The sequence below is a fragment of the Bufo bufo genome, chromosome 5, assembly GCF_905171765.1.
Source record: "Bufo bufo chromosome 5, aBufBuf1.1, whole genome shotgun sequence".
Lineage (NCBI taxonomy): Eukaryota > Metazoa > Chordata > Amphibia > Anura > Bufonidae > Bufo > Bufo bufo.
The window spans coordinates 395,168,300-395,191,395 of record NC_053393.1 but is presented as its reverse complement, the minus strand read 5'-3'; the positions used below and the strand labels follow the sequence as shown (position 1 = coordinate 395,191,395).

The 23,096-nt window shown below is 42.9% G+C and overlaps 1 protein-coding gene across 3 annotated transcripts in view; it reads right to left on the bottom strand.

Annotated features, from left to right (window-relative positions):
* Positions 1–23,096, bottom strand: part of CDKAL1 (CDK5 regulatory subunit associated protein 1 like 1) — a 963,682-nt gene that overhangs the window by 361,918 nt on the left and 578,668 nt on the right. For all 3 annotated transcript variants that reach the window (XM_040432802.1, XM_040432800.1, XM_040432801.1), the window contains one exon: positions 21,734–21,879. In XM_040432802.1, the coding sequence (XP_040288736.1) occupies positions 21,734–21,879 (146 nt within the window). The remainder of the gene's footprint in view (positions 1–21,733; positions 21,880–23,096) is intronic.

Genomic DNA, 23,096 nt, shown 5'->3' with positions numbered 1-23,096 from the left:
TCTGTCCTTGGCATATATTGAGACTTTCTTCAATGCCAGACCACCAATTTAAAGACTATAAGCCAGTACTGTATGATCTAGTGCTAACTACATTCAATAAATGCTGGAATCCAGCACTGGAGGTTTCATTCCAATGCTGTTCACCATATTATTTCCTACACCTCTGCACGTCCAATGTTTTTACCTAGAGTTAAAAGCCACAAAGAAAATACATTTTCTTTTAACTGTTCTATGATCAACAAAGCAAACTCAATGTGCACTTTATGCATTTTATGTATATAGAACTTTTCTGTATTCGTAATGGCAAATTCTTAAAGAGGACCCGTCACTATGAAATGCAGTGTAATCTGCAGGCAGCTTGTAATAGAGCAGGAGAAGCTGAGCAGAATGACACAGTTTTACGGGTAAATGTAATTTATTCATTCATTTTAAATCTCTCTGCTCTTTTTATGCTTAGGAGCAGGGGTGCACCACCAATGAGGCCAGGTGAGGCGATCGCAGATAGGGGCAAGAGGGGGGCAGCGGAAGTGCCATGGGCAATGAGCACTTTCATTGTGGCAAAGGGGTTAGGTAAAGAAATTGGCATGGGGGGGCACAGTTTCAGTTTTCGCCTCAGGCAGCAGAAAGGCTAGGTGCACCCCTGCTTAGGAGTCATGTGGGCGGTCCTACTCAGTGATTGACATCCTTCCCAGTATGCTTAGTCTTGAAGAGTCTTGAAAACTGAAAAAAAAATAACACCTGGGAAGCTTAATGTGACTGGGCGGAGATGCTTGGTCAATGGTCATGCAACATTTATTTTGGGTTCTGCAGTAGTGTACATGTTGAGCATACACGCTGTAGTAGTACACACACATTGGGCAGTGCACAGGCCGCAGAACATCTCTGCCTATGTGCTCGCCTGATGAGCAGGCATGATAACATCACGCCTGCGCTGGGGAGAGCATGATGGGCTCCATTCATCGGTGAAATGGAGCTAGGAATTGTTTTATTTTATTAGCACCACAGGAGCTTTACTACTGTAAGGGCTGTTTCACATGAGCGAGTCCATTGCGGGGAAAGGCACTCCGTGTGCGAGCGTGATCCTCCATTCTGGACGTTCAGGAGCACACAGCATTATCATGATTTATAGTGCTGTGCGCCTCTGCTTGACCTTATTTCTACAAGATCATAGTGACTTAAAGCTGTCAGTATAATCCTGTAGAAGTAAGGTCAAGCAGAAGCACATAGCACTATAAATTATGATAATGCCGTGTACTCCTGCAAGTCCAGAATGGAGGATCATGCTCACACTCGCTGGTGTGCAACAGCCCGCAGGGGCTCACTAATGGGCCAGGACTACTGTAAGGGGTTACTAAGAGGGCAAAACTACTGTTTAGGGGCACTCTACTGTGTTTGAGCACTAAAGGGGGCATTCTACTGTGTGCTGACACTAAGGAGGTAGGTCTATAGTGAAAGGGGAAAGAAGGGAGCATGCTGTTATACGGTGATTAACTACCGTGTGGGGGTACAATGAGGGCCCATCTACTGTGAAGGGGCACCAAGGGTGCATAATTACTGTGATGATGGCACTAAGAAAGCTGATGTAAAGTGGGCACTATGGGGAAAAATCTACTGTATGGGGTCACAAAATCAACAGGTGGAGACTGGAAGCCCAGTAAAGACAGCATGGGAGCCACAAAGCTGGAACACGGCAGTAGGAAGAAGCAGGTAAGTATAGATTTCTTCACAGGTAGTGCTGGGTGTTAGAGGGGGGAGTGCATTTTTAAGCTGAAGTGTATTTTATGCATGCTTGATACCCCCAAATTCAGATTCATCTAGGGTTTGGCTCCTAGTAATAAAGTATGCAAATCAATTTTTAGTGGTGGTTTTCTTTTACATCTCCAACTGAAAGAAAGCAGACTCTAAAGAGATATTTGCATGTTTTTCAATGGCATTGGCTGAGATTTTCTTAGCCTACTCTTTAATCAAGGCTGTACTTTTCATACCTAACCAGGTGCTTGTTTTGTATTAGGGCTCGTTCACACAAACTTATTTTTCGTTCCATATACGGGCCGTTTTCTGCGTTCCGCATACAGTCCGTATACGGAACCATTCATTTCAATGGGTCCGCAAAAGATGCGGACAGCACTCTGTGTGCTGTCCGCATCAGTTGCTCTGTCCCGTGGCCCCGCAAAAATTATGAGTCCTGTCCTATTCTTGTCCGTTTTGCAGACAAGAATAGGCATTTCTATAGTGGGCCTCCTGTTCCTTTCCGCAAATTGCGGAAGGCACACGGGCGGCATCCGTTTTTTTGTGGATCAGCAATTAGCGGACCGCAAAAAATGGCACGTCGTGTGAACAAGCCCTTACATTAGTGGTCTCCAGCTGTCGCAAAACTATAAGTTGGTGTCCGGACGATTTTCCATTTGTCTGCCACTAATTTTGCAACTGTTAGAAAGCCACAAGTTGGTGACCACCAGCAGAAGCTGATCTGGCAGGTCTGGTTAACCAATACCTCCGGTGTGAAACTCCACCACGTTCCTCTGGCAGACAAATGGAAAATCGTCCGGACACCAACTGCAGTATGCAGCCGTTTTGTGTCCGGCCGACTCTCTGCTTGTCTGCTGGAACAGCATACGGATCTCCACCGGACCCCATTATACTTATTGGGGCTGGCAGCCATTCCACCCGCATCGGGCAGTGCCGGATCGATGAACTCCAGGAGGCTGTTCTCTCCCAGAGGTATGAAGCTATAATGAAGGTAGCCTAACATTCCAGGATTTCTGGATTCACACAGGTAAATTGCTCTTTTAACTTAAAAGGGTATTCCAGTTACCATAAACATAACTTATGTTTTAGACTAATTCATCATCAATAATTACCTAATATAAAGTAAATTTCACATATTTACCGTTCAGTAGTTATAAAAGTAGTTTTCTTCCTCTGCTACCCACTGTATCCTCATAAATTACTATGGTATCGGACCTGTAGTTCTAAGCCTTTGTTAGGTCGAGCATGCTCAGTGTGTGGTTATCAATTCTCTAGCTAGATGTCAGTGTCCCCGTGTACTGGTGATTACTGAGCACTGTGTCAGGCAGCCAATCAAACAACCACACTCACCGCAGGAAAGCTAGGGATTGTGGAAATTGATTGAGGGAAGATCAGGTGCCATGATACTCTTAGTTTGTTGCAGGCTCACACAGAAGCTAGACAAATGGATTGCAAGGTAAATGAAAGCTCTGGTTATATGCATAGGTATGGATTCCGGTTGGGTCAGAACTTTCAGCCTCAAGGGTACTTTCACACTAGCTTTAGTGTGATCCGGCAGGCAGTTCAGTGGTCAGAGCTGCCTGCCGGATCCACCGATCAGTGTGACAACTGACAGCATTTGTAGACTGATCCGGGTGCGGATCCGTCTACAAAAGTATTGCAAGAACGGATCCGTCTCTCCGCTTGTCATGCGGATGGACGGATCCGTCTTGCAGTCTTTTTCACAGATTTCCCAGTCTGCGCATGCCGGATCCGGCACTAATGCAAGTCAATGGGAATTAAGGCAACTGATCAGGCATTTTGGACGGACATAATACCGCAGCATGCTGCGGTATTATGTTAGGCCAAAACGCCTGACAGTGACTGAACGGAAGGCATACTGATGCAAACTGAACGTATTTCTATCCATTCAGAATGCATTGGGATATGTCTGATCAGTTATTTTCCAGCATAGAGCCCTTTTGATGGAACCCTATGCCGGAAAAGAATAACGCTAGTATGAAAGTAACCTAATTTTTTTCTAAAAGTAAGCTACTTTCCCGGAATACCCCTTTAAAGGGAATCTGTCACTAGCATATTAGCAAAAAATATTTTTTATGAATCCATGTGTAATAAAGTACCTTATTTCCATATGTCTTGTTCTTTTTATTCTGTGTCTTGTCATTTCTTCAAAAAAACGCTTTTTATGATATTAAAATGAAGCTGTAAGGAGCCCAGAGGGGCGTTATTCTTTCTCCACGGTGCCCAGGAACGCCCCTCTGAAGTGCCGTGCCCGCCTAAATGTGAAAACTAAGAACTCCTCCAAGATCGCCTAAATCGCCTCCCAGAGGCGAGGCTAAGTGGCCCCCCCCTCCCCCAGCGCGAGCTCTTCGGCAAACACCCCCGATCCTCCTCTCGCCCGCATCCGAAATCCCGCGCAGGCGCAGTGCCGGCGATTTATGTGTGTGTGTGGGGGGGGTGTGTTTCACATGTTTTAGCACATTATTTCAACCCTCAACCATATAGAATATAAAAAGATGTGGGAGCTATTTATATATTTTATTTGTGTGGGGGGGGGGGGGGTGGTGCTGTATAGGATCATATGGCCATATATTATATTGATATGTAACTAGTGTAGGACAATAAATATACGTTGGTGTATAGTCGTAGTTGTTAAAAACATTTTTTCCATCTCTACCTATACAGACTCAAATCCTCAGGTTGACGTCGGGACAGGGGACAGCCCCTTTAGCTTCCAGCTGGCTGAGGAAACAGCGAACACTACACTGGGATCGGCGCATGCCCAGTGACGCTGTTGAAGCTGTTGCCCTCAGTCGTCTTATCACGCAGGCAATCACCGGCACTGCGCCTGCGCGGGATTTCGGATGCAGGCGAGAGGAGGATCGGGGGTGTTTGTCGCAGAGCGCGGCGCTGGGGGGGGGGGGGGGGGGGGAGAGCACTTAGCCTTGCCTCTGGGAGGCAATTTAGGCGATCTTGGAGGAGTTCTTAGTTTTCACATTTAGGCGGGTACGGCACTTCAGAGGGGCGTTCCTGGGCACCGTGGACAAAGAATAACGCCCCTCTGGGCTCATTACAGCTTCATTTGAATATCATAAAAAGCGTTTTTTGGAAGAAATGACAAGACACAGAATATAAAGAACAAGACATATGGAAATAAGGTACTTTATTACACATGGATTCATTAAAAAAATGTTTTGCTAATATGCTAGTGACAGATTCTCTTTAAAGATCGGGCCTATTTCCATTTTTACATTTTGGATTTTTCCTCAAGTTTCAATAGCCTCACATAGTTATATGAGGGCTTATTTTTTGTGGGACAAGATGCATTTTTAATGCCACTATTTAATTTACTATGTCTTGTATTAGAAAATGGGGGGAAAAAAATTCTGTGTGTGGCAAAAATGAATGTTTTTGGGGTTTTGACATCACAGGGTTCACAATGTACTAAAAATGACCTGCAGTCCTTATTCTGCGGCTAAATACAAAACTTGAATATTTATTGGTTTTGTTTTACTACTTAAAAAAAAAAAAAAAACTTTGGAAAATAAATCTACATTTTCTTTGCATCACCATATTCTGACAACCATAACTTTTTTATATTTTGGTCTACAGAGCTGTATGAGGGCTTGTTTTTTACGTAACAAACTGTAGTTTTTATTGGTACAATTTTTGTAGTATGTAAGACTTTTTGATCACCGTTATTTAATTTTTTGGGGGAACAAAATGAATAAAAAACTAGCAAATCTCATGTTTTATATTTTTTTTCGTTACGGCGTTCACCGCACAGGAATTTTTTAAAATATTTTAATAGTTCTGACATTTTTGGATGCGGCGATACCGCATCCAATTTGTTTTAGTGTTTATATATATTTTTTTAATTTAAAATTGGGAAAGGGGGGTGATTTAAACTGAATATATAGGTGTTTGGTTTTTTTTCACTTTTTTTTTTTATAACTATTCGGGGCCTAGTGCATGAGATCTTTTGATCCCCTCTCCTATTCACCCTAATAGAGATCTATTTGGGTGAATAAGATTTATACACTCTCCATTCTGAGATATGCCTCCTGCATAGCTCAGTATGGAGAAACCCATGACTGGCCTGGATCGCTTCAGCAGCGTCCAGGCTGCCATGGCAACCGATCGGAGACCCTCGATTTCACTGCTGGGCTCCAATAGGAAGGAAGAGGGAGCTGCATCCCTCTGCTTTCACTCACAGATGCCACAATCAGCATTGATCGCGGCACCTGAAGGGTTAAATATCAGGGGCAGCGCAATTGCCGATATGATACAGCCAGCACCCGCCGTGTAGGGTGAGGGCCCGCTGCAGAGGCCTGCTCAATACACATGCAGACGCATAACGCCGTATATATACGGTGCTATGGGTTAAGGGGTTAAACACCTGTCACATCATCTTTATTGAGTTCCAGTCACACATTTAACTAAGCCAGTTTGAAGCTTTAATTTGGTTTAATTCAACAGCAATTGATTCTATCTATGCTTTTAGACTTTTTGATCATTGCTGCATAATCTATCTACAATTCATCTTCTGCTCATGGACAGGTAATCAGACATTCTGTTTAAAGAGTTTTCTTTACAGAACAGAATAAATGGCATGCTGCCTAGGTCCTGAGGGAGCAAAGCATCAGACTATCTCCACATTAACTGGTGATAAAATGTTCCTACATACTGGCAGATAGGGGAACACTATCTTTGATTTATACACATAATGAGACTTGCATCTACACTAAATTTTATTTCTAAGTACATAAAACATTATCAAAGAACATAGTAGATTCAAAAAAAATAGGAAAGTACAAGAAGGTGCAGCATATCGTTAGTACACTTATGTAACTTGCGCCAACAGTATGTGAGTGGATCATATTGGTTCACCTGACTTGCTGTAATGATTAGTACTGACGGCGTTGTGTGTATAAATCATTACATTGGAGGTCGGGCAGAGACACACAGCATTATAAATCATCACAACGCTTTGCTACTCTTTCATTGTCATCAACTTTATGCTGCCCATATTAACGGCAGGTGAGTTGATTTCAGTGGTCTGTAATTTAAAAGTTAAAATTAAGTGGTTGCCGAGAACCAACATCACAATCATTGCAGACTGGGCCTGGAAAAGAGTCACGGCCACCTGAGAAGAGTCCTGGTTATTCATAAATTCCTGCTCTCCCTGCCCACCTGCTGATGACTGACCGTCTTCTACCTAGTTTTCTCCCTTTCTTTCTAAAAGAGAACTGCAAATCATCAGCAGATGGATGAGAGAGCAGGAGATTATAATAACCACAACTCTTCACAAGTAGATTTTACTTTTTTCAAGGCCTGTGCTGTAATGATTATGATGCTGGTTCTCAGCAACCACTTACTTGTAGCTCATGAGTGACACACCGCTGAAATCAGCATTTCTGTCACTATTTTATGCTGCCCTCAGTGAGACAGGTTCCCTTTAAGCTCATATTTGCTCAGTATATTTATTAGGCTACATGCACACGAACGTTATTGGTTTCCGTGTCCGCTCCGTTCTTTTGTGGATAGGATGCGGACCCAATCATTTCAATTTGTCCGCAAAAAATGCGAACATCAGTATGTCCGTTCCGTGGACCAGCAAAAAAAATAGAACATGTCCTATTCTTGTCCGGTTTAGGCATTGTTGTAATGGATCAGCAAAAAAAATAAAAAGGGAGGGCATACTTTTTTTTTGCGGATCCGCAATTTGCGAACTGCAAAACACATACGGTCGTGTGCATGTAGCCTTAGGTCTCATGCACACGACCATTAAGTTTTTTTTTGCCGCCCGTGTGCCTTCTGCAATTTACGGAACGGGTGGCCCATTGTATAAATTACTATTATTGTCCGCAAAACGGACAAGAATAGGACATGCTATATTTTTTTTGCGGGCCACGGAACGGAGCAACGGAGGCGGACAGCACACGGAGTGCGGCACCATTGAAGAAAATGCGGCTCGGATGCGGACCACGACAATGGTCGTGTGCATGAGGCTTTACTCTGGAGTCATTGAGTCACCTTAGGTAAAGCTAGAGATAGCTACAGTTTTTTCTGCCCCTTCAGAGCAAATTTTGCAGGCTGCTCTTTCCTAAAATAAAATTAAAGTAACATTTCATGCAAAACGGATGCATTATGTAGTGCCTATTCCAGGATCTAAGGTTGACAGTGATGGACACATGGAATCAGAACATCAAAGAGAATCTGTGCCTCATGTAAGTGACTTAAAGAGTTGTCTGGGATCAGAGCTATCCCCATTTTCACCTAGGCCCTCTGATATCAGCATTGGAGCATTTCATGTTCCAATACTCTCCCTTGCCATGCGATGAATTGTGCAGGGCAAGGGCTGTTTGTTATATTATTTGCACTGCTAGGAGGAGGCTAGGGCTAAAGCCCGCCCATTAGCGCTGGTGACTTCATGTCACAGAAAAAGCCCTTGCCCTGCGTCGTTCAGTGCAGGGCAAAGGAAAGCATTGGCGCATTAAATGCAACGATGCTCATGTCATAGGGCCTGCCTGGGTGAAAACTGGGATATGACCGGGGTTAGAGCTAAACCTGGACAACCCCTTTAAGGCCCTGTTGGGGGAGAGCCAAGAGCTCCCCACACACATTAGAATGTTGGCCAAACCCACTGTTCTTGGTAGGTTTGGCTGACAATATGGTAAAGTATATAAGGGCCTTAAAGGGATTTTGTCAGCTAGGTTTAGCCTATAGAGCTGAGGACACGCACTGCTAGATTGCCACTAACACGTCCACAATATACATTCCACATAGCTCTGAGTGCTTTTATTCAGTAAAAAAAATGATTTTATATAAATGCAAATGAGGCTAGTAAAGAACCAAGGGCCTGTTACCAACGTTTCAGGAGTCCAGCCACGCCCACTGTGAAGGAGCCCAGCACCACCCCGCATCTCCTCCTTGCTCCCCTGACGTCACACAGAGCGCCGTAATCTCGTGCATGTGCCAGTACGCCGCATGTTAGTGCCGGCGTAGTGTTTCTTGCCTGTGCTGGCATGCGTGAGATTACGGCGCTCTAACTGTGTGATGTCAGAGGAGCAAGGAGGAGATTTGGAGGATGTGGAGCGGTGCTGGGTTCCTTCACAGTGGGCGTGGCTGGACTCCTAAAACGTTGATAACAGCCCCTTGGGCTCCTTAGCCTCATTTGCATATATATAAAATAGTTTTTTTTGAAGAATAAAAGCACTCAGAGCTATGTGGAATGGATATTGTGGAACTGCTACTGGCGATCTAGCAGCGCATGTCCTCAGCTCTATAAACCTAGATTACAGAATCCCTTTAAAAAAAAAAAAAAAAAAAAAAGGATCAAAAAAGTTAATATCTTCGCCCGATTTTTTGGTTCTCATGGATGATACACGCAAGACAATGTCAGAAGAGCCTAGTAGTGTCATTCTCCTCATTAAATACACATACAGTTGCAAGAAAAAGTATGTGAACCCTTTGGAAAGATATGGATTTCTGCACAAATTGGTCATAAAATGTGATCTGATCTTCATCTAAGTCACAATAGACAATCACAGTCTGCTTAAACTAACATACAAAGAATTAAATGTTACCATGTTTTTATTGAACACTTCATGTAAAAAATTCACAGTGCAGGTGGAAAAAATATGTTAACCCCTAGACTAATGACATCACCAAGAGCTAATTGGAGTGAGGTGTCAGCCAACTGGAGTCCAATCAATGAGATGAGATTGGAGGTGTTGGTTACAGCTGCCCTGCCCTATAAAAAACACACCAGTCCTGGGTTTGCTTTTACAAGAAGCATTGCCTGATGTGAATGATGCCGCGCACAAAAGAGCTCTCAGAAGACATACGATTAAGAATTGTTGACTTGCATAAAGCTGGAAAGGGTTATAAAAGTATCTCCAAAAGCCTTGCTGTTCATCAGTCCACGGTAAGACAAATTGTCTATAAATGGAGAAAGTTCAGCACTGCTGCTACTCTCCCTAGGAGTGGCCGTCCTGTAAAGATGACTGCAAGAGCACAGCGCAGACTGCTCAGTGAGGTGAAGAAGAATCCTAGAGTGTCAGCTAAAGACTTACAAAAGTCTCTGGCATATGCTAACTGCCCTGTTAACGAATCTACGATATGTAAAACACTGAACAAGAATGGATTTCATGAGAGTATACACCAGAGGAAGCCACTGCTGTCCAAAAAAAACATTGCTGCACGTTTACAGTTTGCACAAGAGCACCTGGATGTTCCACAGCAGTACTGGCAAAATATTCTGTGGACAGATGAAACCAAAGTTGAGTTGTTTGGAAGAAACACACAACACTATGTGTGGAGAAAAAGAGGCACAGCACACCAACATCAAAACCTCATCCCAACTGTAAAGTATGGTGGTAGGGGCATCATGGTTTGGGGCTGCTTTGCTGCGTCAGGGCCTGGACGGATTGCTATCATCAAAGGAAAAAATGAATTCCCAAGTTTATCAAGACATTTTGCAGGAGAACTTAAGGCCATCTGTCAACCAGCTGAAGCTCAACAGAAGATGGGTGTTGCGACAGGACAATGACCCAAAGCATAGAAGTAAATAAACAGAATGGCTTAAACAGAAGAAAATACGCCTTCTGGAGTGGCCCATTCAGAGTCCTGACCTCAACCCGATTGAGATGCTGTGGCATGACCTCAAGAAAGCGATTCACACCAGACATCCCAAGAATATTGCTGAACTGAAACAGTTCTGTAAGAGGAATGGTCAAGAATTACTCCTGACCGTTGTGCACGTCTGATCTGCAACTACAGGAAACGTTTGGTTGAAGTTATTGCTGCCAAAGGAGGTTCAACCAGTTATTAAATCCAAGGGTTCACATACTTATTCCACCTGCACTGTAAATATTTACATGGTGTGTTTAATAAAGTAACATTTAATTCTTTGTGTGTTATTAGTTTATTAGTTTAACCCCTTACGGACGCATGACGTACTGGTACGGCATGTTTCCCGAGTCCTTAAGGACCCATGACGTAACGGTACCTCATGTGTTGTTCCGATCATCGCCGTCCTGTGACCCCCCCGTATCGGCGATCGCCGCAAAACGCAGGTCAATTCAGACCTGCGGTTTGCGGCTTTTACCTGGTGCGGCAGTGGTGGTCCCCATGGGGCTGTGGGGGGGACCAGATGGCATGGAAGGCAGAGCGATGCCTTCCTGAGGCATCTGCTCTGCCTTCCGGTGAAGAGCCTGTGAGATCCAGCCCCCTGGATCTCACAGGCCCCGGAAGCTGTATGAGTAATACACACAGTATTACTCATACAGCCAATGCATTCCAATACAGAAGTATTGGAATGCATTGTAAAGGAATATACCCCCAAAAGTTCAAGTCCCAAAGTGGGACAAAAAATAAAGTGAAAAAAAAAAGTTGAAGAAATAAAGTTTTGCCCCCAAAAATTAAGAGTTTCAAGTAAAAATAAACAAAACGTCATTTTCCCCAAATAAAGTGAAAAAAAATGGTAAAAAATAGAGGAAAAAAAAAAAGTATACATATTAGGTATCACCGCGTCCGTATCGACCGGCTCTAAAAACATATCACATGACCTAAACCCTCAGATGAACAAAAAACTGTGCTAAATAAACCATTTTTTTTTGGCACCTTACATCACAAAAAGTACAACAGCAAGCGATCAAAAATGCGTTTCCCCACCAAAATTGTACCAATCTAACCATCACCTCATCCCGCAAAAAATGAGCCCTACCTGAGACAATCGCCCAAAAAATAAAAAAAACTATAGCTCAGAATATGGAGACACTAAAACATTTTTTTTGTTTGAAAAAAGCGGTTATTGTGTAAAACTTACCGTACATAAATAAAAAAAAAAAGTATACATATTAGGTATCGCCGCGTTCGTATCGACCGGCTCTATAAAAATATCGCATGACCTAACCCCTCAGATGAACACCATCAAATTTTTTTTTAATAAAAACTGTACTAAATAAACCATTTTTTGTCACCTTACATCTCAAAAAGAGTAATCGCAAGCGATCAAAAAGTCACACGCGCCCCAAAATAGTGCAAATAAAACAGTCATCTCATCCCACAAAAATCATACCCTACCCAAGGAAATCGCCCAAAAACTGAAAAAATTATGGCTCTCAGACTATGGAAACACTAAAACATGATTTTTTTTGCTTCAAAAATGAAATAATTGTGTAAAACTTACATAAATAAAAAAAAAAAGTATACAAATTAGGTATCACCGCATCCGTGACAACCTGGTCTATAAAAATATCACATGATCTAACCTGTCAGATGAATGTTGCAAATAACAAAAAATAAAAACAGTGCCAAAACAGCTATTTCTTGTTATCTTGCCTCACAAAAAGTTTAGAGCAACCAAAAATCATATGTACCCTAAACTAGTACCAACAATACTGCCACCCTATCCTGTAGTTTCTAAAATGGGGCCACTTTTTTGGAGTTTCTACTTTACGGGTGCATCAGGGGGGCTTCAAATGGGACATGGTGTCAAAAAAACCTGTCCAGCAAAACCTGCCTTCCAAAAACCGTATGGCATTCCTTTCCTTCTGCGCCCTGCAGTGTACCCATACAGTGGTTTACGACCAGATATGGGGTGTTTCTGTAAACTACAGAATCAGGGCCATAAATATTGCGTTTGGTTTGGCTGTTAACCCTTGCTTTGTAACTGGGAAAAAAATTTGTAAAATGGAAAATCTGCCAAAAAAGTTAAATTTTGAAATTGTATCTGTATTTTCCATTAATTCTTGTGGAACACCTAAAGGGTTAACAAAGTTTGTAAAATCTGTTTTGAATACCTTGATGGGTGTAGTTTATAGAATGGGGTCATTTTTGGGTGGTTTCTATTATGTAAGCCTCGCAAAGTGACTTCAGACCTGAAATGGTCCCTAAAAATTGGGTTTTTGAAAATTTCAGAAAAATTTCAATATTTGCTTCTAAACTTCTAAGACTTGTAACATCCCCAAAAAATTAAATATCATTCCCAAAATGATCCCAACATGAAGTAGACATATGGGGAATGTAAAGTAATAACTATTTTTGGAGGTATTACTATGTATTATAGAAGTAGAGAAATTGAAACTTGGAAATTTGCAATTTTTTTCACAAATTTTTGGTAAATTTGGTTTTTTATTTATAAATAAAAATGAATTTGTTTTACTTCATTTTACCAGTGTCATGAAGTACAATATGTGACGAAAAAATAATCTCAGAATGGCCTGGATAAGTCAAAGCGTTTTAAAGTTATCAGCACTTAAAGTGACACTGGTCAGATTTGCAAAAAATGGCCAAGTCCTTAAGGTGAAATAGGGCTGAGTCCTTAAGGGGTTAAGCAGACTGTGATTATCTATTGTTGTGACTTAGATGAAGATCATTTCACATTTTATGACCAATTTGTGCAGAAATCCATATCATTCCAAAAGGGTTCACATACTTTTTCTTGCAACTGAATATGTTCAGGTGAGCCATGCACATTTATGTGTATGGGGGCCGCGAGAGAAAGCTGCCAGCCACCCTTATTTTACGCTCCTATATTCTGCAGCGCTGTACTGACATTATCATAACTTGCTGTCCCCAATGGGGCTTACAATCTAAGTTCCCCAACAGTATGTCTTTGGAGTGTGGGAGGAAACCGGAATACTAAGCTGCAATACCAGACACAGCCCATAAACATGAGGGGTACTGTTCCCTTTAGACCAGTGATGCTCAAACTGCGGCCCTCCAGCTGTTGCAAAACTACAACTCCCAGCATGCCCTAACAGCTGTAGGCTGTGCAGGCATGTTGGGGAATTGTAGTTTTGCAGCAGCTGGAGGGCCGCAGGTTGGACATCCCTGTTTTAGACAGATCCTACATCATAACCATTTCAGTACCTAACATATAAAAGGGGTTGTCCAGGCTAAACACATCGGTGCTGGAAACTAAATAGTGGATGGAGCCAGAAGCAGAAGGCTCCATCCAATGTATAGTGGCCGCACTGGCACACTGCAAGTGAATCGGAGCTGGGTGCCAGTGCTCGTGTGTGGATGGGATATTAATGACCTGTCATCAATATCTAAAGCCAGACAACTCCTCTAAAGCTAACACTTCTCACATAAATACTGTCCGATTGCTCTGAATGTACACTGGTTTGTGCTCCCTCTACTCACTGCTATAATATGCTTTCTACATCGGAGCGGTTTGTGGCTGTTTTCTCAAAGATACTTTTTTTTGCCTGGAAAGTTAAATGGTAATTATTTCTCCAATGCAAGAGACGGTTGGCAAAAGCAAAGTCATGCGATAGCTTAGGTACACCAGGGTAGTGAGGATTTAAATTATGCATCCTGTGACCTAATGAAAGGATTTATATATTGCCATTCTATTGCTAACAAGCCCTCTAATCTCAAGCATTCTATAGGGGTTTTATCCAAGTAAAATTATTTTATGACTGGCGCTCTCTTTATGTTGCCTCGGTTTACCAATTATGTGCATGTCTCAATTCCCACAGATAATATTAGCCTGATGTGTTCAGCTGCATAATTCATCAGTGTCCACAAGCATCTTACATCATAGGGTTTTTTCGCTGTACAAAGCAGATATTTACAGATTGGATATCTTTATAACGATTAGCTCACAGCCTGGCACCACGAGAAGTAAACACATGGATAAGTAAGTAGACAGGCGGCGAGATAGATGAGAAGCAGGTACATTGACAGAGTATGTGCAGTGGTAAAGAGAGGGGATAATTTGTATAATGGCTGATAAGTGAGGAGGAGCAGAGCAATAATTCACCAGGGGTGAAGCTTCTAATAACGTAGAAGAACCCCACCCTATGCCTTTTGAGCGATGAGGTGTCAGTTGAAATCTAATATTTGCCCTGCCATTACACTTATTAGACACGAGACAATAAAGCATACTAGAAGCCGTTGACATAACACAGCCGATGTGTACAGCTAAATATTTTCATGGATTCAGAACAAAGTAAGTTGTACGTCGGAATTCTAATTGTGAAAAGTCATATCTCATGATGGGCTGCTACTTCTGAAAGGGTGGATGGCAGGAGACCTCTGTATATACAACCCATTGATTTACCAAAAGTCTATATCAGGGATGCTCAACCTGCAGCCCTCCAGCTGTTGCAAAATTACAACTCCCAGCATGCCCCAATAGCTGTAGGCTGTCCAGGAAACACTGGGAGTTGGTTTTGCAACAGCTGGAGGACCACAGGTTGGGCATCCCTAGTCTATATGGACCCATGTTATAAAATGCTGGGCTTCTTGCTAGTCCCCTATGGGGAACAATTTATGGCTATCTACCATGCTATATTTTAGATGCCATACAAGTCATTCTTGGATCCTGGTGAAGACTCCTCTAGTTATCGAATGCTTATTAATGAAATGTTAGGTTGGTTTCATACGACAATGATACAACTGCCATGTCTATATCATGGTTGTAAAATTCGGCCCTCCCACCTACTACTGATCCAAATTTATACCAGAATAGACCTCTATAATGATTTAACTTTGGTTCACTAGAAACACTAGGCGTTCAAGTTTAGCATGTGCCTGTATTACTGCCATCTGAAATTACCTTAAATTGGCCATATACATTCAACAGCTGTCACCTGAGTGATACAGCTGAAAACTCTCTCCCAATTTCTCCATACACATGTCTGCCAGCATCTCCTTTCTCCTGGCAAGCATGGCTACCAGAATACCTGTGCTGCCTGCCATGACCTATTGTCTGATTACCATATTGCACAAACTCTGCCTGTCCTGACTCCGCTTCGCCCCCTGGCAATGTAGCCTCTACCCTTGGTGCCACACCACAATGCCTCTTAACCCGCCTAGGTCAGCAGTCTCAGAATGAAGACTACTCCTGGAGGTAGCGGCCTGGTGTTCCCTGCAGCAAGTCCAGATCACTGTGCAGGGGTGAAAAGATTAATAACAGGAAACCACCTTAACCACTTAAGGACCACAGGTTTATACCCCCCTAAAGACCAGGCCCTTTTTTACAAATCGGCACTACACTACTTTCACCGTTTATTGCTCGGTCATGCAACTTACCACCCAAATGAATTTTACCTCCTTTTCTTCTCACTAATAGAGCTTTCATTTGGTGGTATTTCATTGCTGCTGACATTTTTACTTTTTTTGTTATTAATCGAAATTTAACGATTTTTTTGCAAAAAAATGACATTTTTCACTTTCAGTTGTAAAATTTTGCAAAAAAAAACGAGATCCATATAGAAATTTTGCTCTAAATTTATAGTTCTACATGTCTTTGATAAAAAAAAAATGTTTGGGTAAAAAAAAAATGGTTTGGGTAAAAGTTATAGCGTTTACAAACTATGGTACAAAAATGTGAATTTCCGCTTTTTGAAGCAGCTCTGACTTTCTGAGCACCTGTCATGTTTCCTGAGGTTCTACAATGCCCAGACAGTACAAACACCCCACAAATGACCCCATTTCGGAAAGTACACACCCTAAGGTATTCGCTGATGGGCATAGTGAGTTCATAGAACTTTTTATTTTTTGTCACAAGTTAGCGGAAAATGATGATTTTTTTTTATTTTATTTTTTTTCCTACAAAGTCTCATATTCCACTAACTTGTGACAAAAAATAAAAACTTCTATGAACTCACTATGCCCATCACGAAATACCTTGGGGTCTCTTCTTTCCAAAATGGGGTCACTTGTGGGGTAGTTATACTGCCCTGGCATTCTAGGGGCCCAAATGTGTGGTAAGGAGTTTGAAATCAAATTCTGTAAAAAATGACCAGTGAAATCCGAAAGGTGCTTTTGGAATGTGGGCCCCTTTGCCCACCTAGGCTGCAAAAAAGTGTCACACATCTGGTATCTACGTACTCAGGAGAAGTTGAGGAATGTGTTTTGGGGTGTCATTTTACATATACCCATGCTGGATGAAATAAATATCTTGGTCAAATGCCAACTTTGTATAAAAAAATGGGAAAAGTTGTCTTTTGCCAAGATATTTCTCTCACCCAGCATGGGTATATGTAAAATGACACCCCAAAACACATTCCCCACCTTCTCTTGAGTACGGCAATACCAGATGTGTGACACTTTTTTGCAGCCTAGGTGGGCAAAGGGGCCCATATTCCAAAGAGCACCTTTCGGATTTCACAGGTCATTTTTTACAGAATTTGATTTCAAACTCCTTACCACACATTCGGGCCCCTAGAATGCCAGGGCAGTATAACTACCCCACAAGTGACCCCATTTTGGAAAGAAGACACCCCAAGGTATTCCGTGAGGGGCATGGCAAGTTCCTAGAATTTTTTATTTTTTGTCACAAGTTAGTGGAAAATGATGATTTTATTTTTTTCATTTTTTTTTCATACAAAGTCTCATATTCCACTAACTTGTGACAAAAAATAAAAACTTCCATGAACTCACTATGCCCATCAGCGAATACCTTGGGGTCTCTTCTTTCCAAAATGGGGTCACTTGTGGGGTAGTTATACTGCCCTGGCATTCTAGGGGCCCGAATGTGTGGTAAGGAGTTTGAAATCAAATTCTGTAAAAAATGACCTGTGAAATCCGAAAGGTGCTCTTTGGAATATGGGCCCCTTTGCCCACCTAGGCTGCAAAAAAGTGTCACACATCTGGTATCTCTGTATTCAGGAGAAGTTGAGGAATGTGTTTTGGGGTGTCTTTTTACATATACCCATGCTGGGTGAGAGAAATATCTTGGTCAAATGCCAACTTTGTATAAAAAAATGGGAAAAGTTGTCTTTTGCCAAGATATTTCTCTCACCCAGCAGGGGTATATGTAAAATGACACCCCAAAACACATTCCCCACCTTCTCCTGAGTACGGGGATACCAGATGTGTGACACTTTTTTGCAGCCTAGGTGGGCAAAGGGGCCCATATTCCAAAGAGCACCTTTCGGATTTCACAGGTCATTTTTTACAGAATTTGATTTCAAACTCCTTACCACACATTTGGGCCCCTAGAATGCCAGGGCAGTATAACTACCCCACAAGTGACCCCATTTTGGAAAGAAGAGACCCCAAGGTATTCGCTGATGGGCATAGTGAGTTCATGGAAGTTTTTATTTTTTGTCACAAGTTAGTGGAATATGAGACTTTGTATGAAAAAAAAAAAAAAAAAAAAATCTGCATTTTCCACTAACTTGTGACAAAAAATAAAAAATTCTAGGAACTTGCCATGCCCCTCACGGAATACCTTGGGGTGTCTTCTTTCCAAAATGGGGTCACTTGTGGGGTAGTTATACTGCCCTGGCATTTTCCAGGGGCCCTAATGTGTGGTAAGTAGGTAAATGACCTGTGAAATCCTAAAGGTGCTCTTTGGAATATGGGCCCCTTTGCCCACCTAGGCTGCAAAAAAGTGTCACACATGTGGTATCGCCGTATTCAGGAGAAGTTGGGGAATGTGTTTTGGGGTGTCATTTTACATATACCCTTGCTGGGTGAGAGAAATATCTTGGCAAAAGACAACTTTTACCATTTTTTTATACAAAGTTGGCATTTGACCAAGATATTTCTCTCACCCAGCATGGGTATATGTAAAATGACACCCCAAAACACATTCCCCAACTTCTCCTGAGTACGGCGATACCAGATGTGTGACACTTTATTGCAGCCTAGATGCGCAAAGGTGCCCAAATTCCTTTTAGGAGGGCATTTTTAGACATTTGGATACCAGACTTCTTCTCACGCTTTGGGGCCCCTAGAATGCCAGGGCAGTATAAATACCCCACATGTGACCCCATTTTGGAAAGAAGACACCCCAAGGTATTCAATGAGGGGCATGGCGAGTTCATAGAAATTTTTTTTTTTTGGCACAAGTTAGCGGAAATTGATATTTTTAATTTTTTTCTCACAAAGTCTCCCGTTCCGCTAACTTGGGACAAAAATTTCAATCTTTCATGGACTCAATATGCCCCTCACGGAATACCTGGGGGTGTCTTCTTTCCGAAATGGGGTCACATGTGGGGTATTTATACTGCCCTGGCATTCTAGGGGCCCTAAAGCGTGAGAAGAAGTCTGGAATATAAATGTCTAAAAAAATTTACGCATTTGGTTTCCGTGAGGGGTATGGTGAGTTCATGTGAGATTTTATTTTTTGACACAAGTTAGTGGAATATGAGACTTTGTAAGAAAAAAAAAATAATAATTCCGCTAACTTGGGCCAAAAAAATGTCTGAATGGAGCCTTACAGGGGGGTGATCAATGACAGGGGGGGTGATCAATGACAGGGGGGGTGATCAATGACAGGGGGGGTGATCAGGGAGTCTATATGGGGTGATAACCACAGTCATTGATCACGCCCGTGTAAGGCTTCATTCAGACGTCCGTATGCGTTTTGCGGATCCGATCCATCTATCAGTGCATCCGTAAAAATCATGCGGACATCTGAATGGAGCTTTACAGGGGGGTAATCAATGACAGGGGGGTAATCAATGACAGGGGGGTGATCAGGGAGTCTATATGGGGTGATCACCACAGTCATTGATCACGCCCCTGTAAGGCTTCATTCAGACGTCCGGATGCGTTTTGCGGATCCGATCCATCTATCAGTGGATCCGTAAAAATCATGCGGACATCTGAATGGAGCTTTACAGGGGGGTGATCAATGACAGGGGTGTAATCAATGACAGGGGGGTGATCAGGGAGTCTATATGGGGTGATAACCACAGTCATTGATCATGCCCCTGTAAGGCTTCATTCAGACGTCCGGATGCGTTTTGCGGATCCGATCCATCTATCAGTGCATCCGTAAAAATCATGCGGACATCTGAATGGAGCTTTACAGGGGGGTAATCAATGACAGGGGGGTGATCACCACAGTCATTGATCATGCCCCTGTAAGGCTTCATTCAGACGTCCGGATGCGTTTTGCGGATCCGATCCATCTATCAGTGCATCCGTAAAAATCATGCGGACATCTGAATGGAGCTTTACAGGGGGGTAATCAATGACAGGGGGGTGATCACCACAGTCATTGATCATGCCCCTGTAAGGCTTCATTCAGACGTCCGTATGCGTTTTGCGGATCCGATCCATCTATCAGTGCATCCGTAAAAATCATGCGGACATCTGAATGGAGCTTTACAGGGGGGTGATCAATGACAGGGGGGTGATCAGGGAGTCTATATGGGGTGATCACCACAATCATTGATCATGCCCCTGTAAGGCTTCATTCAGACGTCCGGATGCGTTTTGCGGATCCGATCCATCTATCAGTGCATCCGTAAAAATCATGCGGACATCTGAATGGAGCTTTACAGGGGGGTGATCAGGGAGTCTATATGGGGTGATCACCACAGTCATTGATCATGCCCCTGTAAGGCTTCATTTAGACGTCCGGATGCGTTTTGCGGATCCGATCCATCTATCAGTGGATCCGTAAAAATCATGCGGACGTCTGAATGGAGCTTTACAGGGGGGTAATCAATGACAGGGGGGTAATCAATGACAGGGGGGTGATCAGGGAGTCTATATGGGGTGATCACCACAGTCATTGATCACGCCCCTGTAAGGCTTCATTCAGACGTCCGGATGCGTTTTGCGGATCCGATCCATCTATCAGTGGATCCGTAAAAATCATGCGGACGTCTGAATGGAGCTTTACAGGGGGGTGATCAATGACAGGGGGGTGATCAATGACAGGGGGGTGATCAGGGAGTCTATATGGGGTGATCAGGGGTGATCAGGGGCTAATAAGGGGTTAATAAGTGACGGGGGGGGGGTGTAGTGTAGTGTAGTGGTGCTTGGTGCTACTTTACTGAGCTACCTGTGTCCTCTGGTGGTCGATCCAAACAAAGGGGACCACCAGAGGACCAGGTAGCAGGTATATTAGACGCTGTTATCAAAACAGCGTCTAATATACCTGTTAGGGGTTAAAAAAAACACATCTCCAGCCTGCCAGCGAACGATCGCCGCTGGCAGGCTGGAGATCAACTCTCTTACCTTCCGTTCCTGTGAGCGCGCGCGCCTGTGTGCGCGCGTTCACAGGAAATCTCGGCTCACGCGAGATGACGCCTATTGGTGTTAGCGTAGCCTGGGGGAGCCGCCGCAATGACGCCTTTCGGCGTTACAGTTGCGGGAAGTGGTTAACAGTGCCCTCAGCCCCAAGTCAACACCAGCTGCATTACACATATACTTGTTCAGTTCGGCAGAGCACATGTGTGTTGTCAATGAAAAGTGAGAGTTGGGAGAACAAAAAGACCAGAATTATTATATTCTTTTTTTAAATCAGCCCAAATGATCCTTCTCTCCCCAGACATCATCTGTCATGCGTTCCCACACACATTAGATTGTTGGCCAACAATATGCTAATGTGTATAGGGGATTTTAGTCTTAACAGCACATACAAAGTTTTCAATTATTACCATGCAAGAATAACATCTTCCAAAGGTTCAGGTCATGTGTCCTAAGTCTTTATGTACTTGTCTATTCAAATTACTAATCCAACCAAGTTGCCACTTTCACATGGTCGGTATTTGGTTCAGTATCTGAAAGTGGACCCTATAGACCCTATAGAAAATAGAGTATAATGGAAAGATTTGTGCCTCTTAAGTGTTTTGGACCCACTCCCGGTTTTAGCTTATTAATACTGATGAATGTGAAAGAAACCTTACTCTAGTTGTCACAATTCTGGGGAAAGTGCTGTGCCATGTGTCATCACAAAAGCAGGCACCACACTGTCATTTTATTTTTTCAATGCTAAATCGCCATGGAGGGCAAGCTCACAGCCTACACCTGCTCATATCTAGAACCCTCTGCCCAAGCAAGAGAAAATAAAATCTTCCGAGCAGTAAAAGGGACAACTCCCAGGGATGAAAGTCATTCAGAAGAACGTGAAAAGACACATGAATGCTTTGTTCCAAGGAATTTAAGAACCTTGAAGATTTTGCCTTCATTTTTCTGCAGTGATAGGAATAAGTTACCTTTCAGATGTTGTGGAAGAAAGCGCTGCTAATCTCACTCAGCGCACAAGTAAACATACCTCGCTTTCAAGAAATCCACCACTCTTTTGAAGTCTGCAACGCAGTATTCTCTCTTCATGTCCATAAGGACGCTGTCTGAAGCAGACTGCACTGGGATGTGAAGAAACGCATACACCCGGGGATGGTTTAAAATTTTTGCCATTTCCTAAAGATAACAGAGAAGAAAATAAATTGTGTTAACGGTAAGATTGGTCGGGTGACAGGTTAAATTACAATTGTACAGCACGCCGTTAAAAAGCAGCCTATATACCAGATTCTAGAAGCTCTCAATGGCAAGACCTAGAGGGACTATGGCAGCAGGTATTGCTAAAAGTCAGTTCTGGAAATCAAACAGGGATGAAACGTATATGAAGAAATGGCAAAACAGAATAGTTAATAACATGACAGCAGACACAAGGGGGGGAATTTATTGGGCTTTTATGCCCCAAAAGTGGGGGTAAAAAGTTTCAAATTATGGCAAATGCCATGTTTCAGCCAAACTTGGTAACTTTTTGAGCTTCAAATAAATCTTTGTCGCACTCTGTAGAGTGTGCTGTAAGTAGGGTTCAAACCCTGTTTATAATAATAAATACAACTACAGCATCAGGATTTTAATCTTGATAGTAGAGATTTTTATTTGACATACGCCAATATTCAAGCGTGACGCTTCGGCACGCAGGCCTTCCTCAGACACTATGCCGCAGAGATGAAGTAGAAAGGAAAGAAGCAGTGCAAAAGTAGAATGTGAAGTCACATGTATACAGGAAAAGAGTCACACTTGAATATTGCCGTTTGTCAAATAAAAATCTCTACTATCAAGATTAAAATCCTGATGCTGTAGTTGTATTTATTATTTTTGAGCTTCTAATTACTTTTCTAATGTGTCAAAAAGGGGCTGGGCTTAACAGGAGGGTGGAGTTTCCCATGGCTCACTGGATTTACTATAATCTATGCCAGAAACTGGCGTAAATTATAGCTCAAGTCTATGCCAGCCCCTAGGTGAAGTAGGTTTGAGTTTATGGTGCATGGAGGGTGTAACGGATCCCCTTCCGTTAATGGACGCTTCCTAGCTTGCACCGAGGACCACAAGCACCGGACTGGACACCACAACCACCGCAGACTCCACAACCGCCGTAGCTTAACTGGAGCCGCGCCGTCTTCCTTCCACCCTGAATGAACCTCCAGCATTCAGGACCGTGTGGGAAAGATCTCTCCTCCAGGAGAGGGTATCAGGGACATGAAGAAAGAGATTAAAGCTCCAGGGAATATGCAGAGCATAGCAATCCCCAGCGTGATACAGCAATTCCCTCCAATAACGAGACGAGGCTTCGTTTTGAAGGGTTAGAAAAACATGAACACTTTATTGAGGGCTACCCGCCCGTA